Source organism: Squalius cephalus (assembly GCF_949319135.1).
Source record: "Squalius cephalus genome assembly, chromosome: 23".
In the NCBI taxonomy this organism is placed as follows: domain Eukaryota; kingdom Metazoa; phylum Chordata; class Actinopteri; order Cypriniformes; family Leuciscidae; genus Squalius; species Squalius cephalus.
In genome coordinates this window covers 25,232,468-25,252,786 of record NC_137144.1, presented here as the reverse complement: position 1 = coordinate 25,252,786, position 20,319 = coordinate 25,232,468, and the positions used below count along the sequence as shown (strand labels likewise).

At 35.8% G+C, this 20,319-nt stretch overlaps 2 protein-coding genes across 5 annotated transcripts in view; one reads left to right on the top strand and one right to left on the bottom strand.

Annotated features, from left to right (window-relative positions):
• The window catches only part of eps8l2 (EPS8 signaling adaptor L2), a 44,571-nt gene extending 36,978 nt beyond the window's left edge, over positions 1-7,593 (top strand). For all 3 annotated transcript variants that reach the window (XM_079858866.1, XM_079858865.1, XM_079858867.1), the window contains 8 exons: positions 364-520; positions 748-782; positions 1,352-1,457; positions 2,469-2,618; positions 3,709-3,757; positions 3,863-4,040; positions 5,454-5,586; positions 5,676-7,593. In XM_079858866.1, coding sequence (XP_079714992.1) covers positions 364-520; positions 748-782; positions 1,352-1,457; positions 2,469-2,618; positions 3,709-3,757; positions 3,863-4,040; positions 5,454-5,586; positions 5,676-5,747 — 880 coding nt within the window. In that variant the 3' untranslated portion in view covers positions 5,748-7,593. The remainder of the gene's footprint in view (positions 1-363; positions 521-747; positions 783-1,351; positions 1,458-2,468; positions 2,619-3,708; positions 3,758-3,862; positions 4,041-5,453; positions 5,587-5,675) is intronic.
• On the bottom strand, positions 7,072-20,284 carry fads2 (fatty acid desaturase 2). Of its 2 annotated transcripts, none has more exons than XM_079858869.1 (13): positions 20,183-20,284; positions 18,961-19,220; positions 16,493-16,603; positions 13,972-14,169; positions 13,648-13,749; positions 12,681-12,806; positions 12,546-12,606; positions 10,300-10,376; positions 10,089-10,186; positions 8,696-8,792; positions 8,534-8,613; positions 8,331-8,456; positions 7,072-7,593 (listed from the first exon to the last, which is right to left on the bottom strand). In XM_079858869.1, the coding sequence occupies exons 2-13, from the start codon at positions 19,165-19,167 to the stop codon at positions 7,542-7,544; spliced, it is 1,335 nt and encodes a 444-aa protein (XP_079714995.1). In that variant the 5' UTR covers positions 19,168-19,220; positions 20,183-20,284; the 3' UTR covers positions 7,072-7,541. The 2 variants fall into 2 exon arrangements, with proteins under 2 accessions (XP_079714995.1, XP_079714996.1); XM_079858870.1 differs by having other exon boundaries at positions 18,961-19,210; positions 20,183-20,255.
• Positions 20,285-20,319: the final 35 nt, after the last annotated feature.

The following is a 20,319-nucleotide window of genomic DNA, read 5'->3' as shown; positions in this document are numbered from 1 at the left end:
CAGAGTAGGCCTTTAGAAAGGAGTTTAAAGAGGCTGAATTCTTAATCAAAGCGTTTCAGACACTGAGAAAAGCAGTGATGCTACAATGTATATCATGAGAAAGGTTTTTTTTTATTTTTTTTTTTTTACCTTGAATGGATGTAAACCTATTGTAGGAGACTCCAAAACAAAATTACAAACCTTTAAAATAGAATAATAGGGGCACTTTAATGGCAAACATTATAACATATCTTATGTTATTTTATCTGTTAATAATAAATAAAATAAATGTAATCAAAATTATAGTATCTAGATTAGCATCAGTCAACCATTAGTCTGTATGTTTATGTTGCCTTATCCTGGGTGTGTCTTTGTGTATCTCAGAGCTGATTGGCCGAAAGATCAGTGCGCTCCTCTGTATCTCCCAAAGTTTCGGAACGGCTGGGAGCCGCCGGTGGATCTGTTTCGCACGTCCCCGTGGGAGACGGAGAGCGCTGGTGTCCCGAAGTCTCCAGTGCAGTCAGAGTACAGGGCAAAAGAGGTGAGAGAGAGATGAATCGATTTATGATTTATGAAGCTGTTTACACACCCAAATCGCATACTTGTGCTTTATTCTATGCCATAGTTCATACCCTACACGGTTGAGTACATAGTGCATAAGTACATAGTGTATAGTGTGTCATTTGGGACACAGCTATAGTCATTTCTGTGTGTAAATCTCTTCTCCGTGTTAAATGGATTCCATCTTTTCCCTCTTTTCCATGTCAGTTCTTTGGATCACAGTCGTCGCTCTCTTCAAACGGGTGAGTTAGTGTTCAAGAGGTCTATATCTCAGTAACTTTGAGATTTTGAGTAAATTAGAATTAAATTAAATTGGAATTTTATGTGAATTCTGTCCTTCAAACTAAAATGACAAGCTATTGAGTAACAAGTGACCAAAATAAAACCACACTGACATCCATTCAGACAAGAGTCAACTGTCTAAAAGGTGTTCAGTGTTTTCTGTAAATGTCAAGTTAGGACAAGTTGACACGTTTTATTGTCATTTTATACAATTTATCAATTGCAATTGGGCCAAAACAATGTAGATATTCCACAAATCTGACGTTTTTTTACCCTTTAAAGTGAGCTGAAAATCCATTAAATGGCATATAATCCATAATGACCATAAATTGTGGATAATTTCTTTTCATTTACTTTTCTCTACTTAGTTTCAGATAGTAGTTCAAACATCAAACTAGGGGGAAACAAATCCTTGTCAATAAACAGCAGGTTCTTATTGTGACAACTTGCCCCTTTTAGTGTGACACATGTTTTTGACTTTTGATCCAAGTGAAGATTTTTCAGCTTGTTGCCCACACATTTTGTTCAGGTCTTTCTCGACGTCTCCTCCTTCTCGGAAATATGCAAAGATCCGCTACCACTTCGTGGCACGAAATGCCAACGAGCTGTCAGTGCTGCAGGACGAAATTCTGGAGGTATAAAGACCACAAATGACATCTCATTAACATCTCATTAACATCTCATTAACATCTCAAAGATTAAACAGAGCTCTAATGGAGTTTTGCTCAAGTCTCCTGCTCCTCAGGCCCTGTTTACAGATAGTATTATGAAGCGTTTGGGTCGATCGGATCACATGTAGACGACACTAAATACAGGTGTAAACGGGGTCTAAAACGTTTTGAGCTTGTCCACTTTATTAGACACTTCCAGAGGGAGTCGAAAACACATTCGACCGGATTGCTTTCGAAATGTAAACACTCATGTGGTCGAATGTGTTCAAACAGCCACAGAAGACCGTCTTCTCTCCGTCTACTGATCTAATGAGTAACATTATGGGAAGAGCTCGAGCCAGACGGGATTTAAACTTTATCGGCTGAAGACCCAAGTTTGGTTTGAAGATGAAAAACATACCAAGCACAATGTTCTCTCACCATTCCTGATTTCTAACACACACTCACAGCGTTCGGCTGGTCTTGTGTCTGTCAGAGCAGAAACTAAAGCTGATGCTCTCTGTGTGTTTTTCCATCGTCTCCGGTCGAGTTCATATGTAAATTACACAAGCTTATTTCATCCATTAGATCGAAAATCTGAAAAACCCATTAATTTACTCGCCCATAGACCCTCCCCTCGAAGAAATCAGGACAGAATTGGTTGAAAGTGGACAAAAGAGACAGATTAAAACACCAGATGTAAACGGGAATGTGTCCCCTTCGTCTACTTGTGATCCGATCGACCAAAACGCATCTCAATACCAGCTGTAAACAGGGCCTTGGATGTCTCTCCTGAGAAAAAGACTCACATGTGTCTCAAGAGTTTCATAAGAGATATCAAGATTGTGCTCAGATTTGCCAACATACCAATCAAAAGCCAGAGATTTCAATATGATAAAAGATTTTATAGCTTTATTCTCTTACTGTATGACAAAAAAGTCATGCAACACAATTTGTGTTGGTTTGTATTATGAAAGAACTGATGTTTGTTTTAAGGTGTTGGAGGATGACAAGCAGTGGTGGAAGTTGAGGAACAGAAGCGGTCAGGCGGGATACGTGCCCTATAATATCCTGGATGTGGTCAAACTCGAGGACCCTCAAGTCATGAATGACCCGCCCTACAGTCCAGTAACACCTTACAATCCGGTAAACAAACCAGCCGAACTTAATCAGATTTAAATGAACGTTAAATGTCCTTAAGTCCTTAGTTCACCCAAAAACGAAAATTCTGTCATAATTTACTCACCCTGAAGTTGTACTTATATGAATTTCTTTCTTCTGTTGAACACAAAAGAAGATATTTGAAAGAATATCAGTAACCAAACAGTTGATGGACCCCATTGACTCCCATAGAATGAAAAATAAAATAAAAATACTATGGAAGTCAATGGGGACCAAAAACCATTTGGTTACTGATATTCTTTAAATATCTTTTTTTGTTGGGTTCAGTCAGTGTTTAAAGGATTAGTTCACTTTCAAAAAATGTTTTGCTGATAATTTACTCACCCCGATGTCATCCAAGATATCCATGTGTTTCTTTCTTCAGTTGAAAAGAAATGAAGGTTTTTGAGGAAAACATTCCAGGATTGTTCTCCATATAATGGACTTCAATGGCAACCAATGGTTTGAAGGTTCAAATGTCCGTCTCAATGCAGCTTCAAAGTCTCTACACGATCCCAGTCGAGAAATAAGAGTCTTATCTAGCGAAGCGATCGGTCATTTTCTAAAAAATAAAATATATATATACTTTTTAACCACAAATGCCCGTCGTGTACCATCTCTGAGATGTTTGTGGTTAACAAGTATATATATATATATATTTTTTTTTTTTTAGAAAATGACCGATCGTTTCGCTAGATAAGACTCTTATTTCTCGAATGGGATTGTGTCGAGACTTTGAAGCTGCATTGAGACGGACATTTGAACCTTTGAACATTAGTATAGTTGGTTGCCATTGAAGTCCATTCTGTGTAGAAAAATCCTGGAATGTTTTCCTCAAAAACCTTCATTTCTTTTCGACTGAAGAAAGAAAGACATGGATATCTTGGATGACATCGGGGTGAGTAAATTATCAGCAAAACATTTTTGAAAGCGAACTAATCCTTTAAAACCTGCTTGTCGTTGAAAAGTCTGTAAGTGTGTTCAGTTCAGTCGTAGAATGTTTCAGCTGGTCGTTAAGTGTGTTCTAGACATTAGTAATCATTACTTAGTGTATCTCCTGCTCTCACTCACACAGCCGTACCGAGGACAGTCGCCCTCCAGCTCAATGGGCAGCGATAAAGACGGTGAGTGTGAGAACACACACACGTACAAGATAAATATGATCAGAACCTGTAAGCGGTTCTGGATGAGAATACATCTGACAATGTGTATTTATGGTTCTGCCTCAGGTCACACTCATCAGATGGATAAGGTGAACGATGAGCTGCTCATGTTGATCACCGGTAATAAGACGCAACAGCCCACGAGGAACTTCAAGGTGGTTCGTCAGTCGGCCGTCCCGCTGGCCTTCGACTCCAGCCCAGCAGAGGTCTCCACCTGGCTCAACGCCAAGGGCTTCTCCAAACCGTGAGTCAGGCCTCAGAAAACAGATCAAGCCTTACAAACTATGAAACATTTATTTCAAAAACAAAATAAAATAATGCATTTTTATCAAGAACTCATGAAGCCTTCTAAACTATGAAACATTTATTTAAAAAAAAATGAATTATGTATTTTTACTGAGAACTCATGAAGCCTTCTAAACTATGAAAAAATTATTTAAAATAAATAAATAAATAAATATTTTTTTTACTGAGAATTCATTCAGCCTTCTAAAGTGTGAAAATGTATGTATTTTTTTTATTTTTTACTGAGAACTCATTAAGCCTTCTAAACTATGAAAAATGTATTTTCTTAAAAAAATTAAATAATGTATTTTTACTGAGAACTCATGAACCCTTCTAAACTATGAAAAATGTATTTAAAATAAATAAATACATAAATATTTTTTTTACTGAGAATTCATTCAGCCTTCCAAACTATGAATTTTTTAAAAAATAAATAAAATAATGTATTTTTTATTGAGAACTCATTAAGCTTTCTAAACTATAAAAAAAATATTTAAAAAAATAAAATTATGTATTTTTACTGAGAACTTATTAAAAGCCTTCTAAACTATGAAAAAAAATATTTTTGTTAAAAAAATTAAATAATGTATTTTTACTGAGAACTCGTGAAGCCTTCTAAACTATGAAAAATGTATTTAAAATAAATAAATACATAAATATTTTTTTTACTGAGAATTCATTAAGCCTTCCAAACTATGAATTTTTAAAAAAATAAATAAAATAATGTATTTTTATTGAGAACTCATTAAGCTTTCTAAAGTCTAAACTATGAAAAATGTATTTAAAATAAATAAATAAACAAATAAATATTTTTACTGAGAATTCATTCAGCCTTCTAAACTATGAAAAATGTATTAAAAAAATAAAAAAGTATTTTTTTTTTACTGAGAACTCATTCAGCCTTCTAAACTTTGAAACATTTATTAAAATAATTTGTTTACTGAAAAATAATGAATCCTTCTTAACTATAATTTTTTTTTTAGATAAATAAAATTAAGCCTTGTAAACTATGAAAAATGGATTAGAATAAAATAATACATTTTTACTGATGAGCCATTAAGCCTTCCAAACTGTGAAAAATGTACTGAAATAAATTAAAATCAATAGTAAACAAAAAGTAACAATCATGAAGTGCTTTTTCTCTCTTTGTTGACACATGTCCTATTGAAATCACAAGATGAACCGGGACATATTTCAGGGTTTGTCCCTTTTCCCTAATTATAGCCAATGGCCTTTACTGTGGAAAAACCACATGTGACAGCATGAGCAGTGGATGAAAGCTTTCCACATGACTAACTCATACTGGAGAATCATACTGTCCCACTGAAGGTCATGGGGTCTGAATATAAGACTGTGTCTCTGTGTGTGTCAGGACGGTGGAGCGTCTGGGCATCCTGACAGGAGCTCAGCTCTTCTCTCTGAATAAAGATCACCTGAAGGCCGTGTGTGGAGACGAGGGCTCTCGCGTCTACAGCCAGATCACCGTCCAGAAAGCTCAACTAGAGGTCAGAGACACTGCAACACAGCATTAGAAACAGGGAAATCATGGGAAACGTATCAAATGTGTCTGATTTGTCTTTTCTCTCTCCATCAGAAGAGTCGAGGAGATTCCGAACTGCAGGAAATTATGAGGAAACAGCAAGAGAAAATTGAATCTGCCCCATGAATGCGCTTACACGGACTGTCAATCAAACGGTCACCTGGCAACAGTGACCGTCAAGCAAACCCACCAATGAACTTAGATGACGTAGATTCTGCCACACCGTCGACCAAACGTCTAATTCAATATATTTTTTAATTTGTATATTTATTGTCGGTGCTTTTATTGTTATTAGTGTATGTACAAATTTATCCGCATGCATTATCTTGTTCATGCTGGAAAACACATGTATGCTCATAAGACTCTTTATTGCATGAAAACAATGTATAGTTGAATCTCACAAAAACATGAACAGGTCACGCCTCAAAAACAAAAGAAAAATTAAATTACTTTTTTTTTGTTTTTTTGGGTTATTCTACATTTTCATGACTTTTTTTTTTTTTTCGAAGTAATTTTCATTCTCAGTCATTCAGACTTCAAAATCAAAAGAAAAATAAATGATCAATAAACCCCATTAGAACCATTAACCTTCTTTTTTTTGTGGTTTTGCATTTTCTTGACTTTTTTTTTCTCTCTCGTAATTTTAATTCTCGATTATTCACACCTCAAAATAAAAAATATAATTATGAAAAAAACAGATTAGGACCATTAATCGTTTTTTTTTTTTGTGGTTATTTTGTATTTTCATGACGTTTTAACTTCTCAAAGTAATGCAGATATATATTTTAAAATATTTTTTTCTCTTGTAATTTTTATCCGGTTGTTCAGACCTCAAAATCAAAAGAAAAATGAAATTGTGAAAAATGTACTTTTTTGGGTTATTTTGCATTTGCATGTCATTGACATTTTTGTTTTGCATCTTCATGTAATTTCATCGTTTTTTTTCTCAATTCATACATTTTTTTTAACAAAAGCAATAAAAATATAAAGCAGTACAATACAATTTAATATGTATATGCATTTATATTTAACATCACAGTAATTCAGAAATGTGTTTTAAGTTGATGTGAATTGCAACACAAAATGAAATGTTAAGCTAAATGTCTGTTTTGTGGTTGAAAGTGACCCGTACATGTTCTTGACGGCTGAGATTCTCCCGTGTCTACAGGATTGAGCGGCGTGAGCGTCTTCTCGGGGTTTGATGTGTGATTGCAGTCTGTCACACTACACATGTAAATAATGTGCTAAACTCTGTCTCATCACGCATGTTCTGATGCTGACAGTTATGACGAATGAATGAAGCGAGAACAGTAAATTTATCAGATGGATTCATGCGTGTCTTTTCTTCCTCTTGTCAACACTGTGTACTGAACAAGTGTTTGTAATGTGTACAAAAGGGCATTTAGAGAGAAGGATGATTTGGTTTGCTCTTTAAAACACAACAGAGAGATGAGGTTTAATCAGTTTATTCAGATAACAATAGTAGGACCACAAGTACAACCTCTTAGTATTATCCTCTGCTAGCATGTCCAAATGTTATTTATAAAAACAAATCACTGTATTGTAAATTTAAGAAATAAAGTGACTACTAAAAGACTGTGCCTCAAAAATTACCCTCAGAATATTCAACGCATCTAACAACTCTTCAAATCTAAAATGCAGCGACTGTAATCCAGCAATCACAACTTTCATGTACATTCACGCACATTCACAGACCTTCAAATACATCCTTTATTAGGATCGAGACGCACATCTTTCATCAGTCTTTAAAAACACAAAGTGCCACAATTATGCTTCAATATCAAAAATAAGTGCTAAACGTCATTTTAGTGAACTGATTGACTGGTGGTTTAGTTGATGTCTAGGCTGAGAGATTCTTGCTCTGATTGGTGGATATTTCTTTGCTTCTCGAATGAGGTTTTATTTGTTGAGGTACGCATCCAGCCAGAGTTCTCCGGATTTCTCCAAAGACCTGAGAGGAGAAGAAGAATAATACAGTGAAGCATCTGCCAGTAAATGCACACAAAATACAACATGTTCCCAACGTTTGCCTTCGCTTTATAACACACAGGATACTCCATTGCTTTCAATGAGAAATCTTTGGCATTAATACACATACACATTTAAAAACAAGTCTCGCCCTGCATTTTGTCATTATATGTGACCCTGGATCACAAAACCAGTCTCATGTCGCACGGGTATATCTGTGGCAATAGCCAACAATACATTGTATGGGTCAAAATTATCCATTTTATCTTTTATGCCAAAAATCATTAGGATATAAAGTAAAGATCATGTTCCATGAAGATATTTAGTAAATTTCCTACCATAAATATATAAAACATTTATTTTTGTGAGTGAATGCAGCACTATCGCAAACATAAATGAACAACTTTAAAGGAGATTTTCTCAATGTTTTGATCTTTTTGCACCCTCAGATTCCAGATTTTCTAATAGTTTTATATTGTCCTATCCTAACAAACCATACATCCATAAAAAGCTTATTTATTCAGCTTTCAGATTATGTATAAATCTCAATTGCAGAAAATTGACCCATGTGACTGGTTTTGTGGTCCAGGGTCTCATATATTGTTAATATAACATGTTAAATTGTTTGTGAATGTCAACTTTTTAAAGGAAGAGTTCCTGAATCAGTGCAAGAGCTTCTTTTGAAGGTGAAAGCAAGAGATGTTCATGTGTGTGTCATACCTGATGATGTCCGCAAAGGCCCCGTGCAAGGTCTTCTCTTGGTACTTGACTCCGTATTTGGCACATAACTCTCGAACGTGTGGGGCGGCGCGCCAGTAATTGTGCCGAGGCATTGTGGGGAAGAGACTGGGACAAGAACAAACCGCAGTTATGAAATGCCGAAGATACACTGATAGAGAAACGTGTGCTTGAGGTTTTCTTACTGGTGCTCGATCTGATAGTTGAGGTGTCCGCTGAACCAGTCGTTGAAGGAGGATGGCTCAATGTTACAGGTTGCGACCAGCTAAATGAGAGAGATGTAAGCGTTGACATGATAGAATGGCTAGTTTGGAAACCCAGTGAGGCTGTGATGGGTCAGGACGCACCTGCATACTGAGCCAGTCTTGGTGTTGCTCATAGTCGATGTTCATGGGGATGTGGCTCATCTGAGTCACCCACACGAACCAGTGGCTCTCCATGAACCTGCGGCACACAGGAACAACTCACATCATGTGACTTATCATGTGACCGGGGGTCTGCCAAATATTGTTTGGTCTCAAACTCATTTTTGGGAAAAAATTATTAAAATTTATTGTCACTCAAAGTAAAATTCACATAAATGTCTCATTGCTTTAAAATATAGGAAGTACAATTGTTTGTACATCAGTAATCACTGATTTAATGGCTTTGTTAGCATCATAAAATATGTAAATTTATACTTTGATACCAGAAATTTAATGTAGCAATTAGTGATGCACCGAAAATGTTGAAAAGCTGAAATCTTTGACCGAAACGCTTCTCCAAAGGCGTTTTTTTGATGGTGTCTTTGTCTATTTTTGTGCACACAACATGCATAATCTACAACGGGTGTGAGGATGCCAGTGCAGGATTAACAATAGTGATTTATTCAATCAATCTTTTATTTTGATGAAGATCTTTAAATCTATGCTGTATTCAGTTGATGTGTGTTTTAGTGTTTCAACCGCGGAAAGACGTCCATTAAACGAACTTGCAAACGATACGTACCATTATATTTACCTCAGGAAAGCCATTCAATGTCTATACTCATAAATATATGCAGTAAGACATATTTTACTTAACATGTTGTCTTTATAATTGAATGTGTTTGAATAAATCTGTCATGAAAATGAGTTATTACAGCCACTGTGTGAAATGTTTATATTGCAACAATGAATTAGAAGTAGAAGAAAAAAAAAAGCCTTGTATGAAATGTAAATGTTTATATACATATTTCACTTTCTAAAATATTTCAATAGTAGTCATTTATCTAGCATATCTCATTGAGTAAATCATAGAGACATTTTTTTATGATTTTTAACATGAAACTTTGTTTTTATGACATGAAATGTTTGTACTTTTAACTATGCATTTGTCAAAAATGGACTAAAATGAACTACTGAAGGAAAATGGATTTAAATAAAAATATGATTAAAAAAATGTATACACACATTCACACTTTTTATTTTACATTTATATAAATTTAGCCTAACATCTTTCTGTTGCTCCATAGAAATTCCACATAAACTCCACAGAAAACAACTCAAATGAAACTGGGCAACACCCACTAAAGATCCTTATTTTTGTTAAGTGACAGAAAAGCATGGTACTAGATGATACATGTGCAAAAAACATGGTATTTTTTGTAAGTGTGTGTATTTTTGTGAAGGGTGCTTCTCATCCATTGAAAAGGCACTTGGAATATAAAATCTACAAAAACATGTTTAAAGCAGAAATAGTAGATAAAATGATGTTTCGTACCTCACGAAATTAAACAGAACCACCGCCCAAAACACACCGTAGAACTGCGTGTAACACAGGAAGTATCGAACGTAGTAACTTATACACCACGCGAGGTCCTAAAAAGATAAGACGAGAGGATATAAGATAAGATAAGGACAGAGAAAGTGCTTATAAAAGCACGTACAGCTGCAATAGCAAAGCAAGAGTCAAAGTGATCACGGTAACTTACCCACCAAAGACCATGTGAGATCATATTGTGAAAGATCTGGACCTGGAAATACACTGGAATGAGCAGAGGAGGTCCGACTGAGGACGAGTGACAGAGAGAGAGACGTTAACATCAAGACACAAGCCTAGTTGATGGTGTCTATCGTAAAAAGCCGTATAGGACCTGAGCGAGATGTTTCTAGTGAAATAATATATATATATACAGTACAGGTCAGAAGTTTGGACACATTACTATTTTTAATGTTTTTGAAAGAAGTTTCTTCTGCTCATCAAGCCTGCATTTATTTGATCAAACATACAGAAAAAAATGTAATATTGTGATATATTATTACAATTTAAAATAATTGGTTTTCAATTTATTATGCTTTAAATTATCATTTATTTCTGTGATGCAAAGCTGAATTTTCAGGATCATTCCTCCAGTCTATCACATGATCCTTCAGAAATCACTCTAATATGAGGATTCATTATCAAAGTTGGAAACACTTCTGCTGCTTAATATTTTTTCATAACCTGTGATACTTTTTTAGGATACTTTGATGAATAAAAAGTAAAAAAAAAAAAAAAAAAAAAAAAGAAGCAAATGTTTTAAAAATAGAAATCTTTTGTAACAGCAATACACACTACTGGTCAGTAATTTGGGGTCAGTCATTTTTTTTCTTTCTTTTTTTGAAATGAATCAATACTTTTATTCAGCAAGGATGTGTTAAATTGATAAAAAGTGATAGTAAAGAAGATTTATATTATTAGAAAATATGTTTTTATTTTGAATAAATGCAGTTCTTTTTAACCTTTTATTCATCAAATATATTAGGCAGCAGAACTGTTTCCAACACTCATAATAACTCAGAATATTAGAATGATTTCTAAAGGATCATGTGATTGACTGGAGTAATGATGCTGAAAATTCAGCTTTGCATCACAGAAATAAATTATAATTTAAAGTATAATAATTTGAAAACCAATTATTTTAAATTGTAATAATATATCACAATATTAAAAAAAAAAATCTGTATTTTTGATCAAATAAATGCAGGCTTGATGAGCAGAAGAAACTTCTTTCAAAAACATTAAAAATAGTAATGTGTCCAAACTTCTGACCTGTACTGTATATATATCTGTCATGACAACTCTTGGAGTATTTTTCATGGTAGATATAATAATGTTATAGGTAATAGATCTGCTATGCTGCTTCTGTTGGTTATTGTTGTTAATGCAGAGCAAGTACAGGACTTGCTACTGCCAGTACACACACGACACACTGCTGTGAGCAAGTCAGACATGCTGCTGCTGCACACATGAATCACCCATCAGCAGATCAATCAGTAGACACTTTCTGCATTTTTACATTTTCAAAAAGCATCACAGCATGATTTATAAGCTGTCTTCCTCAAGGGGGCCAAAAAATGTCCCCACAAGGACAAGAGTTTTGGATATTGCCATCTTTGTGGGGACATTTTGACCTCATAATGTAAGGTTTATCAGTCCTCCCCCCTCCCTCCCCAACCACACACACACACAGGTACACATTATAATCTATTAATATAAGGTATATTAAGATTATTCAACAATATCCAATGGGACTCTAAGAATAAAAAAGTAGCATAGAAACTTCAGTTTATCCATTATGTTCTTATTTGATTCTCATTAGGATCATTTACGAGTCACACTGGCTGCGTGGCGTGTCCGTTTTTATTTCAGCTCCCATGTTAACAGGTTAGCATGCTAGAAATAGAACCGACGCCTATTTTTCACGCGACACGCAAGCGTGTTGGAAGCGTTTCCAGCCAAAATAGAATAGGAAAAGATGTTTATATGTCATTTTGACACAAATACATATTAATAAATGACATTTTGATGTTTGAAAGTCTCTAGGTTTTGACATAAATGCAGATATAAATGTAATTCAAAAAAATATTATCGATTTTCAAATTCTGTCAATACAGAACGGAATATTCTGTAGCCTATTTTGCCGTCAATGCCGACGTTGTCTTTGCTGCTATATTTATGTTTAACATGAAGTATAGGCCTTCCACAACTCTCTCCCCATATGTCGAATATATCACCAATGAGGCTCATCAAATGTCACCTAGCAGCAGCAGCGCCGCGTCAGACACGTTTCTGGTGTGCGAAGACATAGAAAACACCATGCAGCCAGTGTGTCTCCGGCCTAAACCATGATATAATCCTGTACACATTCCTGGGGAGCTTCTGAGCAGACGGCCACTGTGGCACAAACTCACTTACTGAAGAAGAAGTACTTGTGCTGATGGTTGTAAGGCAGATGCTTGATCTTCTTAACGCCGTACTGTAGTAAAGACAGACAAATCAGAGTCGATCTAGTGTTTTCATGTGTGTTTCCTGAGGATAGTGTGTTTGTACCTCCACAGGCTGCACTTTTCCAACCACAAACGCATTGAGCATGTTGACGTCCGGGTCCTTTTTGAACACGTTGGGTTTAGCATGATGCTGGAAGTGGCGATGGTTCCACCAACCCGCAGATGCTCCCTGAAGCACACAAACACATATGTACACAGGCCAATACGACATGCTAACACGCTCAAACAGAACTTCACTAGTGACCAATCTGGACTGAGCTACTTTCACAGTAATGCAAACAGCACTTCTCATGCGAAAGTACATGGTACTGTAGATGAGCTTGATCTTAGCATGTTGCTAAGCTAATGATATTTTATACTCTAATAAGTAGCATAAATAGTATAAAAATACAGAGCACAACCAAATATTGGGTAAAATAGTTTATTTTTTTTTAGACTACATATTTTGCTATTGAGCAAATTATATTGATCTTATAATCTCTCAAATTTATAAGCATATCTCTCGCTTCATCCTCCATCTTGGATGGATTTTATTCAGTGAATTTTGACTGTGAATTCAGCCAGTTTTCCAAGGCCAGATACCAGACGCTACTGTATACATGCTGAACAAAGCCAAGCTAAAGGGCAAACTTCCAAAAAAATTTGTCATTGTATGATTTCAGTCAGACTAAAGCATTTATTCCCAAATGAAATCACACGTTTAAAGTTGTAAATGCATTTACAATGTGCAAACGTCATGAAGGAACCCTGTTTTATTTAAATACCCCAGTAAGACTTTTTTGGATTTTTAGAGAATTTTTAAATATCATTTCTATCATTGAATTATGTGCTATATGTTTAAACATGTTATATATAATGTGTATCTACTGTAGATGGCTGTGTCACGACAAATTTCAATAAAGTGTATACTCAATTCAAATGGTCTACAGCTAGGCTAATGAACTGTATTAGTTAGTGGAAGAACCGTTCCATATTTATGCTTATGAAATGATTCGAGAACATGTCGGTACCTTCAGGTGTCCGATGACAAATTTGTGCACAAGATGATTCCATCGAGAGGTTTTAAACACGGACAGATGACCGAAGTCGTGCTGCAACCATCCAGCCTGCGACTACAGACACGTTAAAAGAAAAAAGCAAACAAAAACATGAACAAAACAAAAAACAAGCAGGTCTTCGCAGGTTTAAGATGGATGTCGCATTTATATAGTTCATATTTGTTCCCAATTATGCCATTTCCAGCTTGTGGACATCCAAAACAAAACATATTTTACACAACCCTGCTGCTTTTTTAACACGGTTTGAAGACTGTCATAATGACGTGTCAGTCGTACCTGTGCAGTCGCCAGTAGAACAGCAACGATGGCCGTGTTGATCCAGCCGGTTCCAAAGTAGCACACCATCATCAGAGCGATGGCCTCCAGGAGCAGGATGTGACTCAGATGTAAGATGAAAAACAGCGGCTGGGTTTTGAAACACCCCTCAGCCTCCAGACGCTCACGAAGGGCTCGGAAATCCTCCGCAAGAGCCGCCTGACAGAGGACAGAGAATACACACTCAACTATAGCTGTGTTCACACGGGAAAGCAGCATTTAAACGCAGGAGTGAATCGACTTGTTTTTTTTAAGCGATATCTCAAACTCTGAATGAAAATAGGTAGATGGACACATTGCTAGTGTTGAAAATAACTTAAAATGCATACAGATGACCCATGTCGTTGGTACAATAACATCACTATTGTGTAGCACGTTCAGTATTGAACTGAGAATGCCTTTTAACTCTTTCCCTGACAGCACTTTTGAAAGAAGTTGATTGTTTTTACAAAAAAATATTTTGTTGTATGAATATCTGAACATGTAATAAATCAAAAGAAAGAACAGAGCATCTGCATTAAAAAATAAAAAAAAATAAAAAAAGGGTTTATTTAAGATGAATGCGTTCTTTTTATCAACACTTGTGATGTGGGTAAGTTACATTAAAAAAATTTTATAATATTTGAACAAAAATCTGAGAAAATCACATCTGGATGGGATTCAGATCAATGATCAAAACTCAGATCGAGTCCATCAACACCTCCGAAGCTTCACAGTCCTGTAGCTCGTCCTGGACATTTCTCTCAGTAACATTAGACAGTTTTGATTTAATGTTGACGATCATGTTATTTTACATGTAAATACAGCAATGCTTCTAGCGTTTGTTTCTGCTTCTTCTTCGCCTGTGTTCTGATCAGGAGATTCAGTACTCTTTCAGACGATGTGTGATAGCGCCCCCTGCTGTATAACATTGAAAACACGGAAAGCTAAAAAGATTCCGTCAATGGCGGGGAAAGAGTTAAAGGGATAGTTCACTTTGAAATTAAATTTTGGTATGTTTTAGCTTACCTCAAGGGCATCCAAGATGTAGGTGTCTTTTTTTCCGCAGTAGTTTCAATTTTGATATTTTTAGGTCAAACCGTTCTTGTCTGACAGTCATTTAATGCAGGTCAGTGGTCACTGTCTCAAAGAGCATGCACAGAGTCCAAATTAAACAATTCCCCATCGTCCAAATTAAACAATTCCCCATCGTCCAAATTAAACAATTCCCCATCGTAAGTACACATTGATGGCCTAAGACACGAAACGAGCGGTTTGTGTGAGAAAATGAACAGTATTTATATCGTTTTTACCTCTTATACACAGCCACGTCCAAGTGATCTGAGGGCGCGGGCGCATCCTGGTGTGTGACGTGTGCGCAGACTGGTGCATGCATAGATATACACTAGATTTCGCCTTGTCTACGGCAGTTCATTGGAACGAATGTCTTTAAGGCGACATCTAGTGTATATATCTATGCACCAGTCTGCGCTCGCGCCCTCAGATCACTTGAACGTGGCTGTGTTATAAGAGGTAAAAACGATATAAATACTGTTCGTTTTCTCACACAAACCGCCCGTTTCGTGTCTTAGGCCATCAATGTGTACTTACGATGGGGAATTGTTTAATTTGGACGATGGGGAATTGTTTAATTTGGACTCTGTGAATGCTCTTTGAGACAGTATCCATAGACCTGCATGATATGACTGTCAGACAAGAACGGTTTGACCTAAAAATATCAAAATTGAAACTACTGCGGAAAAAAAGACACCTACATCTTGGATGCCCTTGAGGTAAGCTAAAACATACCAAAATTTTATTTCAAAGTGAACTATCCCTTTAAATTGCAATTCAATTATTCAATTTGAACTGAGGTATGAAACAAGACATAGATTTTTAATTAAAATGCAATGAAAATGTAAATGACTGTAACACTGAGCAAATGCTGTTATCTAAGGAGAATTAAAAATGTGGAAAATCACAAGCAAAATGTCGTTTAACTGCAAGAACTAATTTTAGAAAAGGGAAGTTCATACTTATAAAGATCGTTTGACAGTCTGGTTTTAAAGTGTAAAAAATTAAAAAGTTATAAATGTCTTAAGTTTTATAAGTCTTACAGGAAAACAGATGCATTTGTTTCCCAGAATGCAATGACCTGATACATTTCTTTGAATTATAATTCAGTAAATTCAAATTCGTGTCATCCCAATTTGAATTTTCTGTGTGACTTTTCAACTTTAGATTTGGCACACCTGAAGTTCATTCCTATATTATTAACTCAGATTTATTTAAGGTCTGACCATGTAAATTTTCTCACTTTATTTATTTTTATGTCTTACTAGTAATTCATCATAAATATGAATATGCAAAACCCAGATATATTATGTAAATTCATATTCTAAGTGACTAAGGTTCCAAGGCAATATTTTACACCCGAAACCTCACAGGTTTTATTCATCTTTTCTGTGTGAGTTAGAATCTTTAGTAAAGTCTCTATACTCACATTTTTCTGCCGGTCTAGACTGGGTTCAGATGCATCAAGCTCCCCGATTAACAGCGGCTTCATGTATTTTCTCACCAGCGGAAGGTCTGGATGAAATGCAGTAAACGCCTCCTGTCACACCAGATAAAACATATTCAAAACTGATAATCTTTATTTGAAGCTTATCTGAAACAATTAAAACAACACAAGAACAAAAAACGCTTGAAGATTGTTTCCTGAAACTCTTTGGCTGGGTCTTAAAATTGAGTGAGCTTCCTACATAGACAGCGTTATGTGGCATTAAACACATGCTTATAATGCTGTCTAGTTAGGCAATCATTGTTTTGCAGTAATAATCCAGTATTTTTGCAGTTCCGTGTTTGTGAATTGATCTGAATGAACAACATTATGGCGTTAATGGGAAGACTAATTAAAAAGTAAACAACTCAGCGACTTATGTCACGTCACAATAAAACATGAAATGGCCTGAAAAAATAGTGAGCAATCAGCTTGGTGATATTAAAGTTACATCTTCATGCAAATCTTTTTAAACGTACACTATGTAATTTTTTTTCGCCACTAGGGGTCGCTAACCTCTTACAATAACAAAGGCGTAGTTTGATGACGCAACATTTGCTAAGAACTATGGATCTTGTCGTCAACGCCAAGCCGACCGATCTAATAATGTTTATGGATGAGTAAATACATCGATGCTTTTATCATGACTGTGATATGAAGCAGTTCGGGATTGCTAAGAGACAGCTATCAGCTCCACACGCGACGCGAGTCCCGCGGATATAAAAGGAATATGGACATTTCATTCTACCGAACTACACGTGCAGAATTACAACTCACAGGTCAGTTTATTAGACAAATTAAACTTGTGAGGTAACGCAGCGCTGTTTCACTTGGTCTAACATTACACTATCACACTAAACTGCATTTCAATGTGTTGAAATGTATGTGTTAGTTTGTCTATATGAGACTAGCAGTAAGCTAGAATAACATAGATCATATTATAACATTTTATCATTGTTGAACTATATAACATTGATTAGTTTTATGTAAATGTGCTCACCTGTTTAATAAAGTACATGTAGGAGCGGTCGAAGTCTCGGACGTGGAGCTCTCGTTTATATACTGTCTATGGGAGCTCTCGGCATCTCGAAAACACCGCGCTGATATTGATTCTCGTTTTAGTTCTCCTTTTTTATCCAAAGTCTGCTAGCCATGATCCATAATGTTTGAACGAAACAACAACAGCGTGCAGATAGACATTGCGAACTACACAGTTGTCCACGTCTGTCGCCTTGGTTACTATCAGAGGGCTCTGGTTCATAGCTCTGGTTGCTATGGCAGTACGAGCGGAAACCAGGGACAACGCGGATATGACGCCATTGACGGCGACAAAACGGAAATAAATAAACGGGACGTGTCGGGACGTGTCTACAAATTTCTCCTGGTTTGAAAGTTGTTGGAAACAGTCGGGATAATGTAAGTACACAACAAAAAAAAAAAAAAATAACATAGATATAGTGATTTTTGCTATTTTTTAAGCAAAAAAGTTACATATTGTACCTTTAAAGTTCCCAAAAAATAAATGTCAATTAGGTGCGTTTCCATCAAGTTGTTCGAGCGGATGATGGTGGTTTTCGTAACCTACGAATCAACAGTACATTAAACACCATCAGCAGAAACGCAAATGCGTTTCCATCCCTCATTATTCGCATGAACTCTTTTTCGCACAAAAACAAAACAAAAACTCAAGCGAGCGTAAAAGCTTTTTATGCAAATTAAGGGATTTTCTCCCCCGAAATTTGGCCTTTCCATCACTCGTTTCTGATGCGATACTTCAAAATGCGCATAAATCAGGCTGATGGAAACATAGCTAGTGACCAGTGTTTACCGAGCTTTGATGACTGACGAATGATACGAAAATAAGTCGACTAATAAAAAGAAAGAACAGCTAAACATCAGTTCGAAAGTAAAATTTATTGTTCAAATTGTTACTGACTTTGGTTATTATTTTGGAATAGAAAAAAATAATTTTTTTAAAACTAATAATTGTTGGGATTTATACTTGGTTTTAATAAATAGAGGATTAATTACATAGTTAATGTTAAAATACAAAATAGAATTGTATAAGGTTTGTATTATTGTATTATTTAACCAGGAAAATGTGACAAAATTAAATGAACTAAGTTAACATACGTCAGCCTTACAATACATTATTCTATATAAAACAATAGTGGATTAAACATCAAAATGTAATGTTAAAATATGTTTTTGATGTATATGTCTATATGTATAAACTATAAGGACTTTGCCTCCTCATTTCAGAAAACCACTGCACGTCAATGGTGCCTAGGTAGGTACCTCACTAGGTTGAGACACAGCCATTGTGTTTTTATTTATTTTTTAGAAATCGGTTGTATATAAAAGTTCTTCCATGTGTTTAAATGTTAGCATGTTACTGTTGAGTGTTTTACCGTCGCATCTTCTCCAGCATAGTGTCCGAGGATCCTCACTCCCCCGGGGTGTCTCTTCACCCACTGGCTCACATTATAAACCTTCCTTTCAACCACGATCCACTGATCTCCAAACTTGGTGTGTTTCTGCACCTCCTCCCAGGTGTAAGTGCTGAACCTCCCATTGGTTTCGGTGATCCGGTCCGTCTGCTGTCCTCCGCCGCCCATCGCTGATCAAACTCTGACTGCTGCTTACTGTGCACACTAACACCTTCAAGCACCTTAACCAAAAATAAAAGTTTAATATGAACATTTGTGCAGGTGCTCCGTCTAAGAACAGTTCGACTGACTTGGCAAAACATGCAACAGTGTAATTTAATGTTCACTTCTGCTCAATTTAATGCAAAAAAAAAAAAAAAAAAAAAAAATCCACACTGTACAATTTTAGTCAGGTAATCAAAAAAGTGCAGTCTAAATCCATTTTATTCAGGTCTACATTGTTGCAGAAACTGAAAAGCTGTCTAGATAGGCAGCTCACTAGGTTATGAGACACAGCCCATTGTTCATGACCGTTTGATTTCCACACTGGAAAATGTTTTGTCAGGCAGTGTTACTACTACATAATTAATTACTGTAATTTAATTGCCTTTCCCTTGAAAGTGTAAAGGGATTTTTTCAGTAATTTAATTACAGTTACGTCTGATGCAAATGCATTAAATACTGTATACTGTAACATACTGGATTTAACATCAAAATGTAATGTTAAAATATATGTTTTTGATGAAACCTTCTACTTTTAAATACCTTGGTCAGTTCAAGAATAATTTAAGCAACTGAATGAGACAATGGATGCTCACATAATCTCATTATTATGCATAAAACACCGAAGGGTCGTGCTGAAATACACGACACGTATCAAACGAGTACTTCCTTATTTTGCGTGTTTTTTTTTTTTTTTTTTTACCACTTTGCATGACTAGTACTAGCATGCAAAAAAAAAAAAAAAAAAAAGCAGGAATGAAAGCACTACAAAAAAACAGCTCTAGATTCTTCAGACCTGCCAACTAGGACATTATAAATGAATAAACCGTTGAACGCTGCACAAAATCATCTTTTCTCTTCAAAAAAAAAAATTACCTTGATGAACTAGTGATTTCAATTCGTGTGCATCCGTTGTTATATAACATGAGCAGAAAGAATAAAGTAGCCTACACCGAGTTTAAACTGTCAATCATTTACTCACCTTCTCAGCAGGCACTTTGATCACACGCTCATTTAGTTTGTGTGAGAACGAGAAAGAGGAGCATCACTTTTTCATCACTTGTACTTCTGCTGAATTCCGAACAGATCATTCGAGCGCCAGCGGCCAATCAGCGCGCA

Coding starts and splice junctions, on each gene's coding strand:
- fads2 (XM_079858869.1), bottom strand. CDS start 19,167: ATGGGCGGCGGAGGACAGCAGACGGACCGGATCACCGAAACCAATGGG. Junction 16,604..18,960: donor ATGCTGGAGAAGATGCGACG/GTAAAACACTCA, acceptor CTGGTGTGACAG/GAGGCGTTTACTGCATTTCA. Junction 13,750..13,971: donor TTCTACTGGCGACTGCACAG/GTACGACTGACA, acceptor ACGTGTCTGTAG/TCGCAGGCTGGATGGTTGCA.